The 19,626-nt window shown below is 50.8% G+C and overlaps 1 protein-coding gene across 5 annotated transcripts; it reads left to right on the forward strand.

The window, feature by feature from the left end:
• The first annotated feature begins 3,183 nt into the window (after positions 1–3,183).
• On the forward strand, positions 3,184–18,957 carry PRICKLE4 (prickle planar cell polarity protein 4). Of its 5 annotated transcripts, none has more exons than XM_030561443.1 (9): positions 3,300–3,382; positions 12,071–12,213; positions 12,573–12,752; positions 14,558–14,665; positions 15,417–15,545; positions 15,712–15,915; positions 16,362–16,548; positions 16,814–17,152; positions 17,649–18,957. In XM_030561443.1, the coding sequence occupies exons 2-9, from the start codon at positions 12,196–12,198 to the stop codon at positions 18,188–18,190; spliced, it is 1,707 nt and encodes a 568-aa protein (XP_030417303.1). In that variant the 5' UTR covers positions 3,300–3,382; positions 12,071–12,195; the 3' UTR covers positions 18,191–18,957. The 5 variants fall into 5 exon arrangements, with proteins under 5 accessions (XP_030417308.1, XP_030417303.1, XP_030417305.1 ...); XM_030561445.1 differs by having other exon boundaries at positions 12,584–12,752; XM_030561448.1 differs by lacking the exon at positions 12,071–12,213 and having other exon boundaries at positions 3,184–3,382.
• Positions 18,958–19,626: the final 669 nt, after the last annotated feature.

Genomic DNA, 19,626 nt, shown 5'->3' on the forward strand with positions numbered 1-19,626 from the left:
TGCACCTAAAGAGAGAAAGCAGCTGGAGGAAGGGGCAGTGCAATGTAAAAACCTCACCCCACCCATCCAGCCACAGCACACCCCACGCCACAACAATGTACATACAGCTCACACACAGGCTTCCCCAACACAGACAAAACCCCATGTGCACTCCCGCCATATACACAAAACAGCCAGCACTCCACACACACTAACCCCACACCCCCCCACACCCCGTTTCAGACAGATCATCCCTTTCTTCTAGCAAATTATTACTACTACCAGTCAAAAACCTCCCTTTGTCCCCATGGATTTAGATGCAGTCAAAAGGTGTGTCCCTGTTTTTCCTCACCATATATCCTGTTTCTAGTTTTCAAATACCTACACACTCCAGTAGCTGCCAGTAATGTTGCAATATTAACATAAAAGAATAATTCATATTAATAAGAGCTCATCCCCACATACCATGGTAAATGCCTTCAGATTAGATAATATTAATTATATTTTTACAATATTCTTCACTTCCTGTACTAAACTGTTCGGTAGTATTGCTGTCTGCTATTAAACAATATCGGAAGTGGCTGTATTTTCCATGGATGTATAGTGATCCCTGAATTGTGTGGTTTGTAAAACACGGGAGGCTCCTGTGTGATGAAAGATGCTGCAGAAATGCAAGGTGATGCCATGTATTAAATCCTAATTTGGTAGGAGTGCTCTCTGTAGTGGCAAAGTGTCCACACCTGGCCCATTATCCATCAGAGGCTATGGGATGGCCCAACATTCAAAAATGTGCTTTTTCAATTTTTTTGGTGGAAAGATTGCACGTGGACAGAGAGACGCACAACAAATTTGGGCACTATATCTTCTCCCCAGCTGTTTCTCTGCTAACTACAATATTCCCTGATTCAACTAAAGTAACAAACATATACACGCCAGCCAACTGTTGCCCTGTAACTGCTCACAATGTCCCCATAACCTCTCAGAGTAGAATTCCCATTGCATGCAGTCTGAATGCATGGGATACAAATAATAATAATAATAATAATAATAATAATAATAATAATAATAATGCTAGTGACAACTCATTATAGGTGGACTTAACATGTTTTCCCTGACTTATGGACAGGGATAGTTTATGATTGTTCTAGCCAACCTATTCTCTAACTTCAGAGTTAAATTCTCTTCTGAAGTCAACAGGTGTAACGGAGAAGAATTTAATCCTGACCTCTGAGAGATCGTGCGGGTTTATGTTTTAAACAAGTTTTGAACATGACTCAGACAAAATATCCTTGTCCACACCAGTCAGGGGAACTAATGTGAGACTTCTGCTGGCAACAGCAGTGATGGAAATTGCCTGTAGTTGGCATGCTTCTGATCCCCCAGTGAAATTCACCCCTGCGGAGGGGGCCATCTGAAGGCATATGTGCTACATGAGTCTTCAGAATAGGATTCTCGTGGGGGCCCCTGTGGGGCCTGGGGCAAATTGCCCCACTTGCCCCCCCCCCCCCGACGGCCCTGCAGGGATGGTAGGGGGCTGTCTTGTGAGAGGGACAGTAGGGAGGCATTACTTACTAGGTCTGTACATCTGACAAATTACTTAGCTATTTCTGTTTTGTCTATTATCCTGTAACAATGCTATAGGCCGGAACTGCCTTTTGTGTTTTGCACAGCATTTACCACAACAGGGGCCCAGTTGCACTTGGAGCCTCCAGGCTCTTCTGCAGTACAAATAATAACAAACAGCACAGCGCTGTGAAAGGTTGACTAAATGATTATATCTTCAGGGTTGTAGCACAGTTCCCTTAACGTGCTTAGAATACAGACTGGTTCTGTCTAGCGAGGCAGAATCTTACGCTATGGTTGTGTTGTAATGTCTGATCTTGTAGAGATGGGGGCTTAGGTGTGATTGAAATGCTTCCTTTTCTGTGTGAATAGACACAAATGACAGTGAGTGAATGGACAAGGAGGATGTAGAGGAGGCAGCAATAGTACAAACTGTGCAGAAAATACACAGAGAGAGTAAAGAAAGGCCCAGCGGCTCAATGGGACAAAGTCCATAACAGCAAGCTGTCAAGATAAAGCTGACACCAAACCCAAACACAGCAGATTAACTTTCACGGCGTACAAGTTGGTAGAATAGTTCCCTTTAGGACTCTGGTCTAGCTGAATGTGCCTGGGGATTGGAGCTCCTTTTAGAAAGCCATCCTGGGTGAACTGAGGGGTAGTATTCTTTCATACACACCTAGAGACTGGCATAGGTCCCTTGTTGTTTTTGACAGGTGGACAGCAAAGGAAATAAAATGCTATAGAACAGGAGTGAACAGATGTGATGATACAAGTAGGGCACACTGGGGAGGCCTCTTCCCACCTCTGCTACTGGCTGGCTGCGTGACCCTGGGCAAGTCACTTCACAGTCAGCAGCATCATTTGAGTTATTTGTGTTGCAGTAGTTCTTAGAGCCCCCAGCCCTTCTGCTAGGTGCAGGACAAACCAATAACGCAAAGCCAATCTATGCCTCAAAGACCTTCCAGTGTAAATATGAGACAATGGGTAATACAGCAAACAGAGGGGAACCCAAGGTATCAGTGAGCCAATTATGATAAATGTGATTAACAGCAGTGAGGGCTCTCCAGCTGCCTAACCATTGTTCCTTTCATTATTTTAGGCATCATGGCAGAAATCAGTTTTAAGGAAGGAGTCGCTGCTCCGTGCCTCAGTTTCCCCATCCCTAAAAAGGGGATGATTTTCTTGACCTTCTTTCCTGAAGCCTCAAAAGAGTTTGCGATCTGTGTAGCAAAATAATCATCACCGAGAGGGAAAGCAACACACCAGTGAAGCGGGGGGAAGTAGGCAACAAATGGAGGGAAGGAGAGAGGCAGAGGATAGAGAGATGTGAGCAGCAGAGAGCAGCGCCCATTTCTTTCCCCTGCAGGGTTAACAACAGTCTCCTCTCGCCTCCCCTGCTCGTTTTCCTCCCTGCCTGCTGCCATTGGCTGCCTCTGTAGGTTTAAGCTACAAAGCCCCGTAATTAGGACCCCAGCTGACACAGAGCCAGGTTCCTGTGCAGGCAGATTTAAAAAAAAAAAAAAGAAGAAAATCTCCCTGGCGTAGCCTGGGTGTTTTCCTTTCGATTTGCTGCGCAGCCTTTTCAGCCATTCTCCCTCTGCCTGCGGCCCTTTGGAGCAGGTGGAGAACTGGGTGACCAGCCATCCCAGTGTTATGGGGCTTTGTCTTGTATAAGCAACGATCCTCCCCCGCCCTGGAAAAAAAAGTGTCACCCTTGTTTTCTGGTCACCCTAGCTGGGGTGCGACAGGAAAGGGGCAGGAATACAAACCTCTTGGCGTCTGGGCGAAGCAGATCTGCGCTCCGGCGCTGGAAGAAGGGGACCCCAGGAAGCAGCAGGTATGTGATCTGTTGCGGTGCTGTGATTCCCGGCAGGCAGGTCCTTTAGGGGTGGCATGCTCAGCGGTGCTGGGACAATTTTACGGGGGGCGGGAGCGGCTGAGAGCCACTGAACCAAACTAAACCCTGGTTATGATGGAAACCACTTCAAAGCCAGGGGGTGCAGGAGCACCCCCAGTTCCAGCACCTATGGGCATTACTGCACCAAGCTGTGGGAGCTGGGCAGGCATATGGGGTAAAGAATAGAAGTCAATATCCTACAGCGGAGGAGATCTCTACAATCCCTGCCTGGGAAGTTAGGGCAGGGTGGAGGCACTGGCAGCGGAAGGGGAAAAGAACTGGGGAGGGGGTTTCCCCCTGTGAAAATAGCATCAGGGTGTATAATAGAGGCACCCCCTCGGTTTTGGGGAACTTGAGGGAGTTCCCACAGAACAAGCCTCAGGAATTCTGGAAGAGGGGACCTCCCTCCATAAAACAAGAACTGGGTGGCTCAGCTGCTTAGTAGTGGGGAGACAGGATGTTCTCACTTCCAGCTCACGTATCTGCCTGTTTCTGAGTGGGACAGAAAACACCACTGCGACTGGCACTGATTATACCCCCTTGCCAGCAGGCAGGCCAAGCACAGAATGGGCAGGGGTGGTGGACTGTAAAACACCTCCCTCCCTGCTCCCCAAAGGTGGTGAGATACAAGGGCCAGATATTCAGTAGAGCTCAGTGCCCACAATGGGGGCCACTCCAGGTCTGTGTATTTGCAAAGAGCTCAGCTCTGATGTAGACACTACTCGATTTGCAAAAGAGCCCAGCAAGGTGGGCAAATCTGGCTGTAATTGTCACAGCTGGGAGAGGGGGTCACTGGGCACTGAGTGCTTGAAATAGCTCCCCCTTCATTTATGTGCCTAAGCGGGAAGGAAAATCTAGCCCTGTGTGAGAGAAATAACATTGGGTGGGAAAAGGCCATTCTGTCTTGCAGGGATTTTGATATTTTGAACATTTGCTCTTATTTGGAATGAAAACTAAAAATTTTGAAATATTCCACCAAAGGGAAGGGAGCCCTGGCTCAAGTTTACCTGGTGGGCTATCTTGGAGCCTGGGGGTCCTTCTTTCAATCCTGACCACCTAGTCGAATGCAGATCTTGAAAGATCCTGACCCCAAGGTAGTCCACCCCATGGGCTGCCCCATAGCCACAGCCTAGGTTTCCTGAGGCTGGCTGCCAAGAAGCCAGGTGAGAAAGCAGGGATGTGTTGAAACTTAGTTGAAATTGTTCCACGTCCATGGAACATTTTGATGAAATAGCAAATGCTGATTTATTATTTTTTTTTAAAAAGTTTCATTTGAATTTTTCTGACTAGCATCAGCTGACACCTGCTCGCACATTGCTATGGATTCAGGGCTGCCAACCTGGATTCTTTCACCAGCACTCAACTCAGCTTAGGGGGAAAAAAACCAGATGTATCTGCAGATTGCTCAGCACCTCTTGTTATAATGAATCACAGGCATCTCCTCTAGAGCTTTTAGTATAGTAGGCAGGTTACTGTATATGGTGAAAATTGAGTACAGATCTATATATTCAAAAGTGGCCTGGGATTTTGGGTGCTCTGAGTAAGACACTGATGACCTGATTCGCAGAGTGCCAAGTAACTGCAGCGCCTGCTGACCTTCGGTGTGCTTTAGCAAATCAGACCCCAGGTGCCTCATGTTGGGCACCCAAAATTAGTGGACATGTTTGAAAATACAGGCTGTAGTGAGAATGCAGTATATGTAAGCTCCTTTGTTTTCATTTTAAACCCATTTTTACAAAAAAATTCCCAGGTTTTACAAAAAGCATTATTCATCTTTTTCTGGTTTTCACTCTACTTTTGTGTCATTCAAATATATAAAAAAAACTTGTTTTATTAGGAAAGTACTACACAGGGCATGAAATATATGTGTTGTTATAATACATTAGTATTAGTATGTGTGTATATGCAAAGTTGCCTGTTGAAATAAGGTTATGTATTAGTCTAGAACAGAGGTGAGCAAACTATGGCCCATTGGCTGAATCCAACCCATCAGAACTTTGGATCTGGCCTGCGAGATTGCCACCCCCATGGCGCCACGGCCCCGCGCCGCTGCTGGAAGTGGCTGGCACCATGTCCCTGCGGCCCCTGGGGGAGGGAGGGCAGAGGGCTCCATGTGCTGCCCTCGCTTCCAGGCACCGCCCCTGCAGCTCCCATTGTCCGGGAATGGGGAACCGTGGCCAAAGGGTGCTTCGGGGGAGGTACCCACAGGTGAGGAAAGCGCGCAGCGGAACCCTCTGCCCCCACTTCCTCAGGGGCTGCAGGGACGTGGTGCTGACACGACACAGGGCCAGAGCAGGCAGGGAGCCCGCCTTAGCCCTGGTGTGTGCCGCTGCCACTCCAGAGCCACTCCAGGTAAGGCAAACCCCTCCTGCACCCTACACCTCAACCCCGGATGCACCCCATGCCCCTGGCCTAAGCCCCCTTGTACACCCTGCATTCCTCCTGCACCCCAACCCCCTGAGCCCCTTCCTGCACACCGCACCCCCCCACACACACACACACCCGCACCTCAACCCCCTGCCCCAGCCCTACAGTCATGGCCCTGCATGCAATTTCCCTCCCCAAATGTGGCCCTCAAACCAAAAAGTTTGCGCACCCCTGGTCTAGAAGATACAGTAAACAAACAGGCATGCACACACGCACGCAAGCTCTGTAGTGTGTGTACATCTGAACGTACGGACGAATCTCATGCGCACCATGTACACAGTTCAAGCTGTTAGCAGATAACGTTTTAAAGATCTGACACACACTAAAATGGGAAGAAAATGAAAATCTGTATCAGAATACATTTCAGAACACAAGGAAGTATTCAAAAGGTTTTAAAAAACAGGAGAAAAGGATGAAGTTGAGTATATGCGCTGCAAATGGTGTGTCCCCATTATTAAACATAAATATTTATAGGCTACTAGTTCTAAGTCTGCAACAGTAAACTGTTTATTCAAATGAAAAGTTGTATTTGGGGATTAGAGAGCTATTGTTTTCTTAAACTCAGAGGTGGCATTGTGTTTTGAGTTCTGTTTTAGTTCTGCAGCAAACCACACTGATGAATGTAATTCAGAACATGAATCTACTGAATACTTCCCACTCCCGTCTTTCCATCCACTAAAATAAACCCGAATATTTACCCAGAAAAAAAATAATATTTTTGCACTGATTTTCACCTGTTTTTATTCTTGTGATAACAAACACTGATAAATGCCCAGGAAAAATTAAATAACATAAAAACTGAAATTGAAGAGTCTAAGATGATGGTGTGCGCAGAAAGAGAGTGATGAAAGACGAAGGTAAATCCTTATCGCTTTAGTCTTAAACTGCATTTGGAACCAAGGAAGAAGTAGGTTACGTTGAGCGTGACTTGAAAGTTAATGTTATGGTCTTGGCATAAGAGAGATGGAAGGTAGCACGCGTGGCCCATGGGGAGCTAATGTAGGAAAGCAAGATACAATTTCACATTAATTTAGTGCCTTTCATCTGAGGATCTCAAAGCACTTCACAAAGGTTCATGTAACTATTGTTGTGCCCCTTTTAAAGCTAGGAAAACAAACCCCAAAGGGGGAAGTTCCCAGGGTCACACAGCAGGTCAGAGCCAGGAACAGACCTTAGGAGGCTGGCCTCACCCTTTTGGGTTCCAAGCCTTAAGGGCAAATTCAGGCCTAGTGTAAGCAGGAGAAACTCAGTGCTGGAGCTGCACCTACTCACAGCAGCTCTGAACTGGGGACCTTGCTGCTGAAAAGCCCCAGCAAGGAGTGTGTGTGGAGACAACAAGATACTCTCCCAAGGGATCCCATGAGCCACTCAGCACCTAAAGCTCATGGCTAATCTAGTCTTCCCCAGATATTTTTTCACTTCTGTGCAAAGGAATAAGCCTGCCAGCAAAGAGAACGACCTCGCTCCACAGGGGCGAGCTGGACAAGGTCATTAAATCCTCTTTCACATGGATGAGCGAGCACCAAGACCAGTGATTAATGGAGCTGCCTTCAGAGCAGGTTAGGGGACGGGAGGGGAGCGAGACAAGGACCTGGGGAAGGAAGGACTGAGCCAACAAACTGAGGAGGGGGAAGGAGCTGAAGAGAAACAAAGGAGATGAATCTGTGGGAGCTGCCTGGCTCTGCCTAGGGAGGTGCTAGCTATTGCAGGGAATTGTCCACAACTCAGCTGGCAGCTGGCCAGATTGATTAGTCACATAAAACCCAAACACAGGGCAGGACTCCAGGGGCAGGATTAATCTCAAGCCTAACCCTCCCTGACGGCTTTACTCCAGCCAGGGATACCATCCTGTTATTTCTCTCGAAGCACCATTTACGGCTCTGATGGAAGGTCCCTTCCTGCCAACCCAGAAGTCCAAGATCTGTACAGCCTCGGCAGCATCAATGCCGGCTCCTCTTATGTTACCTTCACCCCTGATCTGGAAGAAGAGAGGACTTCAGACTCCAGTCCATCCTTGGCCTCTCTGCTGAGACTGCCAGGAGGACACCATTGTGACAGAAGGCCCAGTCCCTTGGAAACTGGTGTGCAGTCATCAGTTGGAACATCAGTAGGGTGGAAGCCTGCACCCCAGCAAGAAGCTGCAGTAGCAGGAAGAGAACTGGGCCTGGTGGCCAGGGTGCAGAGCTGGAGGAGGTTACTATTTGGAAGGCCCTGGTTGGAAATCAAGGGGAAAAGCTGTTCCTGAAAGTCTGCGGAATTATTGTTATTTGTGTTTCAGTAGCACCCAGAAGACCCCATCAAGATCAAGCCCCACTGTGCTAAACACGGTAAAGCAGTGGTTCTCAAACTTTTGTACAGGTGACCCCTTTCACATAGCCAGCCTCTGAGTGTGACCCCCCAATATAAATTAAAAATACCTTTTTTATATATTTAACACCATTATAAATGCCAGAGGCAAAGCAAGGTTTGGAGTGGAGGCTGACAGCTCGCAACCCCCCATGTAATAACCTCATGACCCCCTGAGGGGTCCTGACCCCCAGTTTGAGAACCTGTGCTGTAAAGAAACATAGTAAGGCACAGACCCTGTCCTGCAGAGCTTATAGACAAGACAGACAAAACATGTGAAAAAGGAAGCATTATCACCATTTTACAGTTAGGAAAACAGAAGCACAGAGGATGGCCCTGATCCTCTAGGCCAGTGAGACTCAAGACCTCGGTGGTTCAGGAGCCAAATTAGTGATCAACAGTACTCAAAAGAGCCACAGTAGTGTGAATTCATGGCTTCATTTACTAGCTATACACATGCATATCTTTTAGTCTCACAGCAAAATGACTGACCAAGTATTCTACAATTGGTTAATAACAAAGTAAAGCATCCTGATTGGTTAATCATTAAAATCACAGGTTTTAATATCACATGCTGCAAAGAGCCACAGGAGACACATTGAAGGGCCACTTGCAGCTCCCGAGCCTCATTCAGAGTATCCCTGCTCTAGGTATTTAGATACCCTTAACATTTTCAAAACTGCTGCTCTGCTATTGCCTAACCCCATAGGCACCTACATCCCCTAAACCCCTGCTGGACAGCATTCACAAAGCCCCGGTGCTGCCCTGCAGCAAACCAGCCGTTTGGACCCCTGGAAGCCCTGAAGCAGGATTCTCAAGCCAGGCAAGGGAATTCCTATCTTGCTGGGGGGCCTGATCCTCTAGGTGTGTACGGAACACACCTATGACCATACATTGTATGGGGAGCGTGGGCACCGAGGGCTGCGACCACTAGACAGCATGGCACCTAGGGGCCGGGCTAGGTGTTACAATGCTGAGCAGAAAATCTGGGCCAAAGTGGTTTGCCCAAGGTCACGCAGCAGGTCAGTGGCAGAGCCAGGAATAGAGTCCAGATCTCCTCAGTCCCAGCCCAGGGAAAGGCTTCTGTCCTCTGAGGCTCATGCACCAGAGATGGAGTTCTGAAGTGCAAAGCTCTCCCTTGCTGGCATTGCAAGACCAGTGTCATCACATACTGACGCCAGCCCAGCCAGTCGGGGGTGCCATTTGGTCAGCAAAATGCAGAGATTGTATCTTTCCCCCCTTTTTTCCCAGCGGTAATTGTGGGCTCTCTGGAGAAACCACAGATCTCCCTTCCCTCTTCCAAGTTTGCAATGAATTCTAGAGCCTGCCACTTGCTGCTCCCTTCCTGGGCTGGGTGCTGGGAACAAGGCAATCAGTCCTTTTTGTTTTTTCCTCCTGTTCATGGGCCAATCTGCTAAGTTAATTATTGACCCAGGCATCCAACAGAGAAACCTGAGCTCCCTGTGCTAATTACCTTGGAGGAGTGGTCTCAGGCCCACAGAAGAGTGTGGATGAGACTCAGAAAAAGAGCCGTTAATTCATTAAAATCAAGAATTCCAAAAAGCTACACCGATGACTGGATTTAAAAGCCCCAGTGCACCCCTTAAGATCTCCGTACAATGCTCGCTCTGCCCTAAAGCTACTTTCCTGATCCTAGGCGCAGACCATGGGCAGCTCCAGGCACTAGCACACCAAGCCCGTGCTTGGGGCAGCAAACCACAGGGGGCGCTCTGCCGGTCACCGCAAAGGTGGTAGGCAGGTTGCCTTTGGCAGCATGCCTGCGGAGGCTCCGCTGGTCCCGCGGCTTCGGCGGACCTCCCGCAGGCTGCCACCAAATCTGCGGGACCGGGGACCTCCCACAGGCAAGCCGCCGAAGGCAGCCTGCCTGCAGTGCTTGGGGCAGCAAAATACCTAGAGCAGCCCCTGGCACAGATGGAGCGGTCAGAATTCCAGGTTCTTCTGAATGGAGGCACAACAGAGGGGTGGGGGGGATCTATTTCACATGCTTTCTGTAAGACTGATCCTACCTTGTGGATAATATTTCTGTACCTTAGAAAGGTACAGGTTATCCTGGGATGTGGGCAACAGGGTAGGGGAGCATGTTGCAGACACAAACATTGGAGTGCGATGTATGTTGGAGTAGCATCTGTATTGCGGATGGGAATGTGTTGCACCTGGTGCGGTGGGATAGTGTAGCAGAGGGGCAGGCTGAAATGGCATTGCAGATGGGTACACATTGGTCACAAGGCAGATGCCCAAAGGTATATTGCAGAAGGGGACAGAGAACAAGAATAGAACAGCCATGCTGGGTCATACTGATGGCCCATCTAGCCCAGTATCCTGTCATCCAACAGCAGCCAATGTCAGGTGCTTCCAAGAGAATGATCAGAACAGACCATCATTGAGGGATCCATTCCCTGTGGTCCACTCCCAGCCTTTGGCAGTCAGAGGCTAAGGACACCCAGAGTGTGGGATTGCATCCCTGGCCAACTTGACTAATAGTCATTGATGGACCGATTCTCCATGAACTTAGCTAATTCTTTTTTGAACCCTGTTATCATTCCGACCTTCACAACACCCCCTGGCAATGAGTTCCACAGGTTGACTGTTTATTGGATAGCTTGTTGGAAACATCGTGGGAGCACAGAGACATGTGCATGCTGGAGATGGGCATACTTCGGAGTATAGACGAGTCTGCCCAATGCAGAGGGGTGCCCATGGAGAACACGTTGGGATCATGGTATGCCGCAGAGGTACATATATCAGGCCGCGCAACTCGAGCACAGTTCACGACAATCACCTATGCTGGGCGCTGACACAAAGCATAAGTTACAGCAGCTTAGACACCTTCTCTGACTTGGGCCTCATGAGTGAACTGATGCCGGTGAGATTTCTCACAGCAGCTCACTTTGTCCAGCTCTGGACTCTCACCCAGTGGGGTGACTGACTTGATGCAGCGTGGATCAAAGAACACTTTAAAACCTCCACATGCTGCAATCTGTGTTGTATGGCTCGTAAATTCCTCCACTCATTCCCCTGGGCAGCGCTGCTGATCAGTCATGGCCCTGCAAACCCACCACCTCTGCTCTTCCTCAACCCTGGTCTCCCAGGTTTCTCTCTGCTCAGCGCTAGGACAGGAAAGCCAGTCGCAGAGCGTCGGCTTCTGGGAAGGCATCCAAGGAACTGCAGGAGTTGAATGAGCCATCACATTGACATCTCGGCTTTGTTTTGGAAACCGAAGTGCGGAAGGAAGCCAGCGGTGGAACAGAGACGCGGGGGGTGGGGGGGATGGGACTGGTTTCCACAGTGTAACCATTAGCCAGGAGAGGTGCCCGGTGTCCGCTGGGTGAGGTGACTGCTTGGGCTGGAGGGAAGGATGATTAATAACAGACCTGTGGGGGGCTCACAGGGAAAAATAATCGTTTTCCACTGAACTGGAGTAGACAGATTAAAGCTGCTTCCTGCTGGTGCACTGAGTGACAGGATGCTAAATCATGGAATAACTATGGGAGCATAGGGCTCTCGCCAGCTGGGGAACTCTCCCCTACCTGGCCTATACGCGCCACAGAGCCGGAGTCCATTCCAGCTGGGTTCAGAAATCCAATTCAGGTTCCCTCCCACCTCAGGGGCCTCTCCCAGGGTCTGTCTGACTGTCAGGGCTCCCTTTTAATTCCTTCCAGCCATGGCTCAGCACAGAATCCAGTCTCCCCTGCTTTTCAAAGCAACATGCGCCCTTCCAGGGTCATTAGTTGAGCCAGAGAGCTCCTGTTATCTCCAGCTAACTTTCCAAGGTCTCTCTGAATAATTCTTTCTTCAGCTGAAACGCTCCCATTTCTTTTTTGCCTTTCACTAAAGGCTCTTGAGACATGTGAAGTTCGGTATGCCCCCGCATTGCTTTGCCTGCTACTGAAATGCAGCTACCTCTGGGTTGAACTGCTCATCCCCTCCAGTAAAGACAGAAGGTCCTCTGCTTTCTTTTGATGCCATACGTATATACAGTAAGTTCCATATCAGTTCTGTAAGGCAGTAAATGTACATCACTAAGCATGCATTATACAGGTTCTACATAGGCACTCAAGTGTTCTGTATGGGTCAAGGCACCAGACCAATTCTGCAATGCTACCAGGCACTATATAGGTTCTGTATGGGGAAAAAAAATCCAGGCACTATGTAAGTCAATATCCCATACAGACCCCCACAAGAGTTCTGGTTCCATATAGGTTTTGTTTGACCAGCTGGGCCTGGTCTGGATAGAGGCACCATAACAAGATTTCAGGTCCCACCTGAAAGCCCTCCAAGAAGCAGATGCAGAGGCACCAGCCTGCTCCATTAACAGCCCTGTCCCATCTTACTTTAGCTTTCTTTCAGTTCTCGCTTCCTGCTGATGTCCCTGCTGAGCCCTACATGGCCCCAGAGAGACAAAGCTCCCTGCAGTGGGACATTTGCTGGCCTCACACCCACCTCCTCTTCGGACAGTGACTCCGGCTGCGCCCTGGAAGAGTACCTGGAAGCCACAGCAGACGCTGCCCCAGCAGAGGTAGGCGGGATTCCTTCTTTGGCCCAGCCATAGCTACTGCTTTTCCTCTGATCAGCATCCTGCGAGATGGTATTGGGGGCTGAGATTTTCCCCTAGGATCTGAGCATGGGCTACTGCACCTACTAAGCAGGCCACCTTTGCTGCGCCTCCCCCAATGAAGCATGCCCCTTCGCTGTTGAGCCCACCTCCGGTCCCTGCTGGGACGCTGTTGTCACTGTGTCTGAGAGCCATCATGTCACTTGCCCCATAATCAGCTCTGCCACTGCTGTGCCCCCCCCCCCACTCATTCCACTTCCATGCGAGCCTTACAGTGGCTCACGCCCAGTGGCAGGCAAGAGGGGAGAGGGCTGCGATTGGTCCCGTTTAAACCTCTCACTGCATCATGGCGTCGCTCGATTGGCTTCCCTGGAGTGAGCCCATAGATCCCCACAGCGTAGAGGACAGCGCAGGGCTAGGGTTATGTTAGTGGGGTGCCATCTCACTGGACTTCTTTAGGGGCTTGTGTCAGTGGGCGCCTGCAAATGGAGGTGGGGGATAGTGCTGATGGGGACTATGCCAACTGCTCGCCGACAGCCCTGCCAGGGCATTTATTTCAGGCCCGGGTTTCTCCAGCAAGCATGCTGCTAACACGAAAGAAACAAAACTTCCAGGTACAGCCTGAGACAATGTAACTCCCTTTATTTGGGACCCAGCTCAGGTCCACGGCAGGTCCAGATCTGCATTCTCCTTTCACCTGAGAGAGATTAACTCAGCAATGGAGCTTTAGAGCCTTGTTGCCTCTTAAAGCAGGCCAAAGAATGAACCTCGGGTTTGCTTTAGGAGCAAGAGTCCCATGCTGCTTTGCAGTTAAACTAATTTAGCAATAACTTTAGACTAGTGGCTCTCAACCTTCCCAGACAACTGTACCCCTTTTCAGGAGTCTGATTTGTCTTGCCTGCCAAGTTTCACCTCACTTAAAAACTACTGGCTTACAAAACCAGACAGACATAAACATACAAAAGTGGCTAAACACACTAGTACTGAAAAATTGCTGACATTCTCATTTTTACCATATAATTATAAAATAAATCAATTGGAATGTAAATATTGTACTTACCTTTCTGGGCAGAACATATAGAGCAGCACAAACAAATCATTGTATGAAATTTTGGTCTGTACTGATGTCGCTAGTGCGTTTTATGTAGCCTGCTGTAAAATGAGGCAAACATCTAGATGAGTTGATGTATCCCCTGGAGGACCTCTGCGTAGCCCGGGTTAAGAACCGTTGCTTTAGAAAACTGCTGCAGCAGATAGTGTGGGAACAGTAACCACAAAATGTGTTCAGGCAGTACAACACAACGTTACTACCGAAAAAGGAACAAACAAACAATCTCTAATCAGATCTTGTTTAGGCAGCTGGAAAGGACAAGGGGAAGGGAACTTAGAAAATAAGTTAAGTAGACATATACACCAAAAGAGGGAAATAGAGAAGGACTGCAATGATAAACAATATGAGATAAGGGCATAATTAGCCTAAGAAATCATAGGGGAAGTACAAGCATCTGCAGAGTGGATGCAGGTTGTCAGCAACCGTCTGCAGCTGTTGGTAACTGTCTGTCTCACTGGGTTTGTGCTGTCTTTACTGTTAAATCAATGTATCCACTCGGAGCTGATCTATCTGAGGCTTGTTATTGAGCTAATCTGGACTCGAGAGAGCCCCTCTCACTAAACGGATCATCACCATTAACATTTGTATCAATTATTGATCAATTATTAATCCTTGATTTGTCAGTATTAAAACCATTTCTCCTGTGTAAATTCCCCAGGTATCTTTGGGCTTCGAGGCTCCCTCAGCAGACACGGTACCTGCTGCCATCAGGAGCCAGCTCCGCATCAAATCTCTCCTTCAGCAGCTGCCCCCGCAGGACTGCAATGTAAGATGGGCTGTGACTTTCCCATGGGGATTCGTTATGCTGGCTATGGCTCATGCATCCATCACTCCAGAGCACGAGACAATCTCGTTCTTCCACACCTCATAGGCTTTGCCACCCTCTGCTACTCTGGCCTTAGCTCCCTCTCCCATATCATCCTATGCACCTCAGTCCTGTCCTGGAGCAACCCATTACTTCAGTCCTCCCACTCCAAAGACAGCTTTGATGCTTCTCAATCTTGCTTTGCAGCCTCTCCACCCCTCCCCCCAGAATTCCAGTTCCGTGGTCCCCCATATTCTGCTCTGCCAATGCCTCTTATCCCTGGCCTGCTGCTGCCCCTGCTATTCGCAGTCCTGGCTCTCTAGAGCAGAAGCCAGTGATGCTAAATTCTGCATTAGTTCTGCAATGTGGACACATGCCCATGGCGGCCAAAGCTGTGACCTCTCCAACCAGGACTGGTTCGAGGGACAGGGGAGCATGGCATCACCCTTGCACCCAACTTCCCAACTGCTGTGCTGCTCAGCTTAGTTCCTCCACTCCTGATTGGCCAGCTGGCCTTTTTTAAATTATTATTTTTTGCTCGGCCCCATGGGCTCCCGATTCCAACCAAACTCCTGGCACTTGTGCCTACACTCTGATGTGATGCCCATCGCCACAGCGTCCAAGCATTTCTTCCACATTTGAGCACCAGGTTGCAGGGATGAAACCCCCAATGCTCCTGCTGCTGTGATGCCATCTTCTGCTTCCTTTCCAGGACAGGTACTGCCCTGGCCTTGGGGAGGAGGAGAGGAGACAACTGCAAGCGTTCAGTGCCCGTCGCAGGCAGGAGTCACTGGGGCAGGGATTTGCATGCCTTGTGCCCTCTGCCTGCCTTTGTGAAAAGGTAAGACATTGCCATGCCCATTCCAACTTCCTTTTGTTTCCAGGACATGCCAGGCTGTAGCCTGGGGTCCATCAGCACCTGCAGCTATGCCCCTTTCCCCTTTGACTGGCCAGCTCACAGGTCCCAGGACAATTCTCAGGTCTGATGATATCCATTTGCCTTGCAGTGCGGCAGGAGGTTGAACACAGGGGACCTTGGGGTTTTTGCATCCAGGCTGGGGGACCGGTCCTGCTGGCATCCCTCCTGCTTTGTCTGCCACTCCTGCCACCAGCCTCTGGTTGACCTGATCTACTTCCACCAGGATGGGAAGATCTACTGCGGCCGACACCACGCGGAGTTCTTCCGGCCACGCTGCTCTGCATGTGATCAGGTAGGCACACAAGCGACTGCATAGGCACCGAGGGCTGTGTGTGACTGTGTCCACTTTGAAGTCACCGGAACTGCTATGCCATGCTAGGCCTCGGCTCCATTTAGTCCGGTATCCCTGCCATACTGCACCAGGTCATTGGTCCATCTACTTCTGCATCCTGGCTCCGGCCAATGATGCTCAGAGGAAGCTGAAGATGCCCAGTTGTACAATGCTGTCCATGGTGTGTACAGAGGCAGCAGGGGTTCCTTCCTAACCCCTGCAACTACCCACTTATGCCCTGAAGCATGAAGTTTGATCATCCCCATTTTAGCATCAGAAATAAGCTCAAATCCCCCAAAATTTGCAGGAGGAGGGGTTACAATCCAGATCCAAATGCTACCAGCTTCGAGTCTCCATCTCCACCTTTGGTGTCCAGCTGAGGTGTCCCTTGTGCCTTCTCTCACCAGCTGATCTTCACAGATGAGTGCACGGAGGCAGAGGGCAGGCGCTGGCACACGGAGCACTTCTGCTGCCTAGAGTGCGACCTGCCTCTTGGGGGGCAGAGGTACGTCATGAAGGGCGGCAGACTCTGCTGCTGCAGCTGCTTCGAGAGCCTCTACGCGGAGCTCTGCCAGGCCTGTGGTGAGCTCATTGGTAGGTAGCAGGTGAGCCGTGCACAGCTCTGAGCTCGGTGATCACACCAGGCATTGGAGGGGGTGCAGAATAGGCTGAAGGGTTCTGCGGGAAGCTCAGAGCAGTCAGAGTTCCAGGGCAGAGGGATTAGAATGAATGGGAGGCAGTGGGCCTGGGATGGCCCAGCTGAGGCCTCACTGGGAGAGGACGGGCACCATCTTGAGCAAAAGCCTGCTATCCTTCTAATGGCTCTGTGTGGGCTGTCACTCACTGTGCTGTGCCTCAGGTGTCGACAGCGAGCAGGCCACTCACCAAGGCCGGCACTGGCACGCCCGGGCCTCTTGCTTCTGCTGCAGCCTCTGCCAGAAACCGCTGCTAGGACAGCCGGTCACGTCCCATCACAGCCTCCTCTACTGCTCCGAGGCCTGCAGCTTGGAGAAGGCGGCGGCATCCTCCACAGCCTCGGACTCATCCGACTCCGCCTTCGTCTCGGCTCCGTCTCCCGACTCAACGCTCATCTCCAGGGCCAGCAGTGAGGGCGGCAGGAATGTCCCGGGGCCAGGGAGCGCCCCTCCAGCTCCAACAATGGGTGGTGATTCCTGTCAACAGAGGGCAGAGGTGGAGGGTACAGTCATGTGCAATCCACTTTCAAAAGTGAGGGTGGGGGGAGAATTGGGGGCAAGGAGAACTTTGATCCCAAATGGCCAGGACAGGGAATTTTCCCTTAGCAGCTAGAGGCCAGGGCATGGGCTCCTGCCAGCACATAGCATCAGGGCTGGCTAGAGCGTAGGACCTTTCTCCTCTTGCTCACATCAGTGAAGTCACTGGGAGGTTGCATGATCAGCAGGATCAGAATCAGGCCCACAGGCTCTACCACGACAGTCTGTTGGGCCTCGGGAACATCTCCAATGGTGGTCAACAGCTGATACCACAGGGTAAGATGTAGAGTGGGGAAAATTCTGCCATGATTTATGCAGCTCCATCAGCTTCCATGTACATGTCAAGGCAGAACTCGGCTTGGGCTCCAGCATTGTACGGCAGTTGTCATCATGCGGGGGTGGGGGGTATGGTGGTGAGACGCACATTCAGATCCTTTTCTTTCGCCTGCTTCCCTCTTTCAGAGATGGAGGACTCCCCTGATCAAGCCTCCACGTGCCCCACATTCAGAAGCCAGGATGGCCACAGGACAGCATTTAAGGAGGGGAGTAAGGGAACTCCCTACCCCAGTGCGCTGGCACAGGCAGATGCCGCCCCGACAGGGCAGGAACAATCCTCCACCACCCTGCCCAGTGAACTGGGTTTGAATGGACCTGGGGCCTTGGGTGACCAGCTCCCAGGGAGGCTCAGGCCTCAGCCAGGCGGTGGAGCCCTGCACTTTAGAATCGGTTCATCCACCAACCCCAATGTGGCTACACGACAGAGCCCGGTCCCATCGCTCACGGACACCCGCCCACCAGACGTCATGGAGGAAGAAGATTCCTGGTGCCCGACCTGCTCTTCCTCCTCAGACTCGGAGCCAGAGGGTTTCTTCTTTGGGAAACCGATCCCAAAGGCTGTGCCAGCCCTCCCTAGCAGGGAACAGAGTGGCCTTGGCAGAGCGGCAGGAAGGAGCAAGCACTTGGCCAGGCTGCGAAGCAGTCGCAAACACTGCAGCATTTCCTAGCAGGGGGAAGGCTGGGCAAAGAGCAAGGGGTCCCAGGCAGCATGGAAAGGACAGAAAGGGGGTGGACGGCGGGAGGAAGAACTCGTTACTTAGCCAAGTGTATTTAACCAGAGGGTCCGCCCCAGCAGACAAGCCAGGGGACGAGTAGTAGCCCCATGGTGAAGAACAGGTACAGCAAGCGGGGAGGGGAAGGCAGACAGCCCTCAGAGGGCACAGACATCCCCTCTCTTACCTCACACCCAGACATGGGAAAAGACAAACCAGCCAGCCGTTTGTTCTCCAGAGCCCGTTTTACTGTGAAACTCAGAGAGGGGTTGTTTACACAGCAAGGCTGCCGACAATCCAAATCTCTCCACTGTCCTATCCTAGGTTTTTGCCAGCACTGGAGAGCTCAGAGGGGCAGGACACAGGCGGCAGAGTTTGGCTGCTCCGCCAAAGGGGAACTCTTGCTCTCAGGACCTCCCTGCTGAGAATCCCGTTCAGATAGGAGTGGCCTGGCCCTTTCGCCAGCCCACCGGGACCGATCGAAGATGGACACTGGCTCCTTCAGCTCAGGGCCGGGTGCAGCTTTCTCATCTGCAGTGAAAGCTCTGAAGGAGGATGACTGGACTTTGGAGAGGGAAGGAGGGTTTTGAAATCCCAGAACCAAACTGTAAGCAGCGAAGCGCCCCCAGGCTGGGAGCGGTGGGGGGCAGACGGTGAATGTGCCAGGGGATTCCAGAGATCAGTTCCTACACTTCACCAATAAAGTTCAACATGGACTGAAAGGGGCTGGTGTGTGGATAAGAGAAGCAGGTCCCAGGTGAGACATGCTCTGCCACCTGCCTGACTGCTTCCTGCAGGAGGAAGAAGAAAAGGGCCTCACTCGCTGCCCAAGGCAAAGCAAGGGGCTTCCCTTCCACTCAGGGTCTGTCTGCACTACAGCTGCTGTTGTGGGCTCCAGCTGTAGCACTGGAGTGTAGACACTTCCCACAATCATGGAAGGCATTTTTTCCCTTGATGCAGTTAATGCACTTCCCCGAGAGGCGACAGCTACCTCGATGGAAGAATCCTTCTGCTGGCCTGCCTGCGTCTACACAGGGGGTTGGGTCGGCCTAAATTTTAGAAGTGGACCAGATCTAAGCCACTGGCATGGAATATGCTGGCGGGACAGAGCACAGCGTTGAAACAGGAGGTGGTGGGAGTGCTGCAGGGCTGATGTAAGGAGCCCAGGTAAGGAAGAGCAGGGGAGCTGCAAGTCAGAAGAGAGGTGCATCAGCAGAGCTGGGTGGGGAGTCCAGGACTGCAAACACAGAGGAGCAGGGCAGCCATGCTTCTGCGTGGGACTGAGGATTAAGCTGGCCCAGGGCCAGCTCCAATTTAGGCAGCTCCAATTTAGACAGAAAATTAAGAGGAGAGATTTCCCGAGGAGCCCAGCACACTGGGTGCTGAGGGCA

This window comes from Gopherus evgoodei, chromosome 4 (assembly GCF_007399415.2).
Source record: "Gopherus evgoodei ecotype Sinaloan lineage chromosome 4, rGopEvg1_v1.p, whole genome shotgun sequence".
Classification (NCBI taxonomy): Eukaryota; Metazoa; Chordata; order Testudines; family Testudinidae; genus Gopherus; species Gopherus evgoodei.

Excerpts from the sequence above, each read along its gene's own strand:
- PRICKLE4 (XM_030561443.1), top strand. Across the intron at positions 14,666-15,416 it reads TGCCCCCGCAGGACTGCAAT|GACAGGTACTGCCCTGGCCT; the intron begins GTAAGATGGGCT and ends CTTCCTTTCCAG. Across the intron at positions 16,549-16,813 it reads GGCCTGTGGTGAGCTCATTG|GTGTCGACAGCGAGCAGGCC; the intron begins GTAGGTAGCAGG and ends GCTGTGCCTCAG.